Source organism: Oryza glaberrima, chromosome 5 (genome assembly GCF_000147395.1).
Source record: "Oryza glaberrima chromosome 5, OglaRS2, whole genome shotgun sequence".
Taxonomy (NCBI): Eukaryota; Viridiplantae; Streptophyta; class Magnoliopsida; order Poales; family Poaceae; genus Oryza; species Oryza glaberrima.
In genome coordinates this window covers 25,503,844-25,510,461 of record NC_068330.1, presented here as the reverse complement: position 1 = coordinate 25,510,461, position 6,618 = coordinate 25,503,844, and the positions used below count along the sequence as shown (strand labels likewise).

Sequence of the window (6,618 nt, the reverse complement as noted above, 5' to 3'; positions counted from 1 at the left end):
TTCTCCACCTTCCCTAAATCCTTGAGAGCAAACTTTCGGTTACAGAATGCTTTTTTCCTTTTCCACCAAGCCACAAAATTAAAATCACACCTTCCCAATCATACCTCTTCCTCCCGTACTAACCCACCAAACACCACAAAGGCAGAAACAGTCCCCCAATAATCGACCAACAAAACCGAGTCCAAAAGAAATCAAATCCAGAATCATTCATTCATTCACCTTTTGTGCACCAGCAGTTCATGAATCCCCCTGACTCGGTATATGTGACACTGTGATTGTACCAAGGGAAAAAAAGACCGAGCACGACACGACACGACGGGGTCCCGGTCCAAACCAAACCAAGCCAAACTATATAAAGGGTCTGTTCAGATCCCACCTTAAAATTTTATACTCTATCACATATAACATTTGAAGACCTACTCTCCCCGTTTAAAAAAAAGTGAATCTAGGACTGGATGTGATATATTCTAGTACAACGAATCTAAACAGATGTATGTCTAGATTCATTCTGTCCAGATTTATTATACTAGGATATGTCACATCCAATACTAGGTTGTTTTTTTATGGGACGGATAAAGTATATGAAGTATTAAATATAGGAAAAAATAGCTTAGGACTAATTTGCAAGACGGATCTTTTAAGTCTAATTGCTCTATGATTTAACAATGTGTTGCTACAGTAACCATTTTCTAATAACGGATTAATTAGGTTCAATAAATTCATTTCATAGTTTACTAACGGATTATATAATTAATTTTTTTTATTAGTGTCAAATACGTTATAGGATACTCTCTGTAATATTCGATGTGACACGTGAGTACGTGACGCCTGATCTAAACACCCCAAAGAAAAAGAGGCGAAACGAAGGGAAAAAGGAGCCCCATCCCCACCAAACGCAACAACCACCACATCCCGTCAACCGATGCAACCAACCGCTTCGCGTCTCCTCCCCGTCATTCTCCTGCTGCGCCTGCCTCTGCCGCCGACTCCCCGCTCCGCTCCGGCCTCCCTCCCGTCCCGACCGCGACCAGCCACCGCCCCCGTCCCTCCCGCGCGCGCGGTTGCTTCAGATCTCCTCTTCCCCCCCTCCCTCACCCGCCGCCAACCCCTCCCGCCATTACTTAGCAGTATATAAAGTCCTATCCCCATCACCCTCCCCATTTCGCTGCTTCTCCCTCCTACCCGCGCCATGGCCTGCTGATTGCTGCTGCTGCTGCTGCTGTTGACTCGTCTCCCGTGGATCTGGATCTTGATCCCCGCGAGAGGAATGGAGGTCTTCGGCCCCGTCACTCCCGGCCAAGTAAGCGCGTGCATCCCATCCCCCGCCGCGAGAATTTTGATTTTCGCTTTGCTCTTTCTTCTACCCCGTTTCGGTTTCCTCCGAGCGAATTCCGGCGAGGGTGCGTGCAGTGTTCGTTCGGTGCACTACAGTAGTATATTCCTGTGGCGGCAAGCCGGCGGCAACGGAGTGCGGCATGTGTATCACGAGCAATTTGGTGAAGGTTCTTATGGAATTTTTCTTTTTTAAGGTTTCTCCTTCCTGGATTCGTGAGAGAATTGCGTGCCTAATACGGCGCGCTTGTCACATGAGCGCTCACCTAACCGCTGTCCTGGCCTTCCGTCCCCTCGGAGGTGTCTTAGCTTCCAAGCTAGTACTAATTTAGTTTTAATTTCGCATGTTTAGCCAAATTGAATCAGATTTTTGATGCCCAATAAAAAAGTTATGACTTAGTGAATGTTGTGAAGGGGAATAGAATTCTTGTGTCTGTATGAGTGATCTGTAAGTCGCCGTGGTTGCCATTTCTACTTCCATTCTTATATGACACTTCGACTGACGTTTACAATCTGAATTTTTAGGCTTAGTGATGATACTTAAATTAAACAAACATCGCTGCAAGTTAAGCTCACTGTCTGGCTCTACCATGGATGAACATAACTCCATGTTTTCATTTCTTGCAGGTTTCGTTTTTGCTGGGTCTTTTCCCTGTCCTCATTGGATGGATCTACGCCGAAATCTTAGAATACAGGAAATCTTTGTTGTATGGGAAAGTGTAAGATTTCTTTCTGAATACTATAATTTTATTTAGCTTTAGGAACTTAGAGTTGGTTGTTGATATGCATATATTCGAAGTCAACTGCCCACCATTGCTCCTAATAATTGAATCATGTAACCAGAGTTTTCGTGATGAAACTGGCATGACATATCTTACTTCATGCAAATGTTGAAAAATCCATGGTCTAATCTCCTCCTATCCGGGCATTCTTTTCATCTGCAGTCACTCGGATGCTAATTTGGAGAATGAGACTATCAAGGAAGATGATAAGGCTGTATTACTTGAAGGAGGGCAGTCAAAATCGCCATCTACAAAGCTCCGAAACATGTCTACAAAAGCAAATTTAATACGGTACTGTTTGAATGCATAATGCACAGTTTTTAGGATTTTAGCAAATTCTATTGCAGTTAAGTGATGTCTCGATGTGGCTGTGAGTTGCAGGTTTATAACAATGGATGAGTCTTTTCTGCTTGAAAACCGTGCTGTACTAAGAGCAATGTAAGACTATTCAGAGCTAATTTTGTCCACTCTAGAATTTCGTGCTAAGACGCACACCCTTTAACTTTCTTGCAGGGCCGAAGTGGGCATTATTCTGGTCTACTTTTACATTTGTGACCGGACAAATATATTTCCAGAAACTAAGAAGGTAACCATATTGCTCCTTTTCTTACTCTTGACACTCTCAATGATGTACTATATGGAGTAGATGTAAACTGCAACATGTAGCTTTTGGCTAAATTGTAACTGTAGCTTGTTCCACATCCCTGGGGATAGTTCTTACTGTTTTTTATAATCTACCATATCTTGTTTCTTAATTGTTCTTCCTGCAATTAATTCTTGCAAGTTATAGGGACTTTTCTGCCTTAGTTTCAGTTTAGGCTTATCTCTAAAACAAGATAGAGACCGTGAGTTAGGGCTAAGTAGGTGACATATCTGTTCCTTATCTAGTTATCTGACTGGCTTAAGCTTTCTGCCATCTCATACAGACAGAACTCATAGCCAATGGATGTGAGCATGTGGCTTGTAGAAAGGGGATAGGTTATAAGTCGGGGATCGGGGTCTTGTTGGCCAACTTTTGGCGTTGATCTAATAAGCTAGAATTTAGGGATTTACCTCAATTAGGCCAAAAAAGCATTATATGATGTTCATTTCTGCAGTATATAGTAATCTTTGTGTTGTTTTGACAGAGCTACAACCGCGACCTGTTTCTGTTTCTGTACATTCTTCTTATCATAGCATCGGCACTTACTTCACTTAAGAAGCACAATGAAAAATCAGCTTTCACTGGAAAGTCAATACTCTATCTTAATCGTCACCAAACTGAGGAATGGAAAGGGTGGATGCAGGTTAGTGACTTTACTTCACTGCTTCTGTTCTTTTAGTAAATGTGATTTCAGTTATTTCTGTACTGAGTTTTTATAGCGCATGGTTATCATCCTTCCTGTTTTGTACACGCAAGCAATGTACTTTGATGTTTGTTCACCAGGCATTGAGTTAGAAAAAAAAACTCTGGGTATTCTTATCCAAATCGTGCTCTCAGTTTTATGTCATGCACTGTTTTTATTTGGACAAGCCCTATGTTACAGCCATTTCATGCCTCAGAAATTTCCAACTACTGTCGTAGCACTTTTATATTCTTTCTCGCTGTTGTATTATGCAATCCTTTTAGTACTTGTATGTTGGCTTTAAGTGTGCTATAATTATTTTATCTGCCTTTCCAGGTCTTGTTTCTGATGTACCACTATTTCGCTGCCACAGAAATATACAATGCAATTCGTGTGTTCATTGCTGCCTATGTCTGGATGACTGGATTCGGGAATTTCTCATATTATTATATCAAGAAAGATTTTAGCATTGCAAGATTTGCACAGGTTTCCATCCTAGCCCAATTATCCAATGTTGTTTCTTACCCTTTGATTTGTTGTAACCATCTTAGAAATACTAAAGACCATCTTTTAAATGCAGATGATGTGGAGGCTAAATTTCTTTGTGGCCTTCTGTTGCATTGTCCTTGACAATGATTACATGCTGTATTATATATGTCCAATGCACACACTTTTTACTCTGATGGTATACGGATCACTTGGTCTGTTCAACAAGTACAATGAGAAACCATCTGTCATGGCTATTAAGATTGCTTGCTGCTTCTTGACTGTCATTTTGATATGGGAAATTCCTGGGGTATTTGAATTTTTATGGGCCCCCTTTACATTTCTTCTAGGTGAGTTATGCATGTTTTCTGTCTTAGCATTATTCTCATTAACCATGGATAGGATTTTACACCATTTTCCTTTCATGTACAGGATATAAGGATCCAGAGCCTTCCAAGGCAAACTTACCCCTGCTACATGAGTGGCATTTCCGATCTGGCCTTGATCGATACATATGGATTATTGGAATGATCTATGCTTACTTCCACCCTAATGTAAGTAATTCGGTTATGGATCCACATTTCCTCCCTTTGGAACTGCATGAGTGAGCAGTACATATACCGTGTTCCTTTCATACATTTCTTCCTAGGGAGTTCTCTCTTATTTTAAGAATATGTTCCTTGTTTATACTATATATTAATGTAACATGGAATCCGCTATCTGAAATAGGTTGAACGTTGGATGGAGAAGTTGGAGGAATCTGAGACTAAGGTTAGACTGTTTATCAAGGGAGCCATTGTCACTCTTTCTTTGACGGTAAGTTGCATCCATCTTTTACCAATGCACAGACTTTCTATATTGTCAAGATGACATACTTGTTTGCTTTACCAACTAGATTTGCTTTTGTTTTAAACCATGATGCTGTATTGATTTCAAATGCTGTACTAACTAGGACTTCTGTTCCTCATTTTAGGCTGGTTACCTATGGTATGAATATATCTACAGGCTAGACAAAATTACATACAACAAGTACCATCCCTACACGTCATGGATTCCTATCACGTATGTATAAAAAACACTACCATGATTATATGGCATGTGGTAAATTGTTTCTTTAATTGAATAGACACTTTCAGCAAAAAGAAAACATTGAATTGACACAACACCGTTGTTTTACAGTGTTTATATCTGCCTACGCAACTGCACCCAGCAGTTGAGGAGTGCCTCCTTGGCTCTTTTCGCGTAAGCACCTAATATAATGATGTTTCTTTTTCTTTATTTGCTTTATTTTTTACTAAGATTTTAACCTGTTTTTTCAATAGCTGGCTTGGCAAGATCACACTAGAGACATACATTTCCCAGATTCACATTTGGCTCAGGTATGGTATCAATTTTTTTCAGCATGTGTTACTGTTGTTTTAATTACTTAATGCATGACCGTTCAAAAAAAAAAATTTACGCATGACCAGTCCAGTAATCAGCTCTGCATCTGATGTCAAATGTATGAACAGAACTACGAATGAAAATAAACAAGCAATTTGACGGGTTGTGTATTCAGCTGTGTTGACTTAACCTACTTGGTGTAACACCTACAGCTATCATAGGAACTATGATAGATTTAGATTTATTGATGCTAACATTGAAAATATATTTTCTACTTTCAAAGAGAATTCGGAATTCAAATTCAAGAAAAACACAAGAAATGAAGATTTCTGGATTAGAATACATGTCAAAATTTCTTTCTAATATGAAATACGTCTAGGATTTGTTGGCATTGTCCACTCTATTGTGTCCAGTGTTTTTAATTTTAAGAACTGGAACCACGGTGCTGATTCTTATTTTACAGGTCTAGCACGCCAAATGGGCAGCCAAAATGGCTCCTATCTTTTGTACCAGATTATCCATTGCTTAACTTCATGCTTACTACAGCAATCTATCTTCTTGTAAGTGAACCTGCCCAGGGTGCATTTTCATTCAAAAATTATAATCATCGAAGTTATTAATTCCATGATGTATACTGCAGCTATCATACCGGGTGTTTGAGATCACAGGTGTACTGAAGGGAGCTTTTATTCCCAGTAGAGACAACAATCGGCTATATCAAAATTTTATGGCAGGGATCGCCATATCTGCATGCCTGTATTTCTGCTCACTTATTCTTGTGAAAATTACTATTGTATAGGTAAACAGCTGGAACCTACTATAGATACTTACGGCTTTCACATAGTCTGTCTCTATATATCCCAGTTTCCTCAGTATTGGTTCCACGTGATTACAGGTAGAATTGCCAAGTAAATGACCTTGATAGAAGGTCGTTCCTGAAAATTGTGTGCTTGGTATCTGGTGGTAAGATATTCAGCTCAGGCCTCAATTCCATTTTGCATTTGGTGGTAAAGATACAGTTCCCATGAAGGACCTGCCGATCTTCTAGTTGGGAATTGAATTGCCAGAGGATGTAGGTATAGAAGTCAAATTTTGATTTATCATTTCCCCCATTTAAAACACTGTACACAGTTAGCGAAGTTGTGCATTCTTTGGGAGTTGTAGATGCTTTCCTAAGTTGATACAACAGTGTAAGAATTTCCTCCCCTCAAAGCACTGTAACATGTGGTGTACTATACAGAATGATACTACAAGGAAGGGTTTCCCTTTTGTAAAACGAAATATAAAGGGCAAGCCCCAATCTTTCTTTC

General features: G+C 39.8%; 1 protein-coding gene across 1 annotated transcript; it reads left to right on the top strand.

Moving 5' to 3' along the window:
- The first annotated feature begins 909 nt into the window (after positions 1-909).
- LOC127774698 (protein REDUCED WALL ACETYLATION 3-like) lies at positions 910-6,618 on the top strand. Its single transcript, XM_052300982.1, has 16 exons — positions 910-1,300; positions 1,960-2,051; positions 2,277-2,405; positions 2,496-2,552; positions 2,628-2,700; positions 3,242-3,400; positions 3,776-3,925; positions 4,020-4,275; positions 4,358-4,479; positions 4,655-4,741; positions 4,899-4,987; positions 5,105-5,167; positions 5,248-5,304; positions 5,772-5,868; positions 5,949-6,107; positions 6,204-6,618. Exons 1-15 carry the CDS (start codon positions 1,268-1,270, stop codon positions 6,105-6,107), a joined length of 1,623 nt encoding a protein of 540 aa, XP_052156942.1. The 5' UTR covers positions 910-1,267; the 3' UTR covers positions 6,204-6,618.

Bases quoted from the DNA above. Each gene is read 5' to 3' on its own strand.
- LOC127774698 (XM_052300982.1), top strand. From the start codon at position 1,268: ATGGAGGTCTTCGGCCCCGTCACTCCCGGCCAA. The intron at 1,301-1,959 runs GTAAGCGCGTGC...CATTTCTTGCAG, and splicing joins GCCCCGTCACTCCCGGCCAA to GTTTCGTTTTTGCTGGGTCT. The intron at 4,988-5,104 runs GTATGTATAAAA...GTTGTTTTACAG, and splicing joins ACGTCATGGATTCCTATCAC to TGTTTATATCTGCCTACGCA.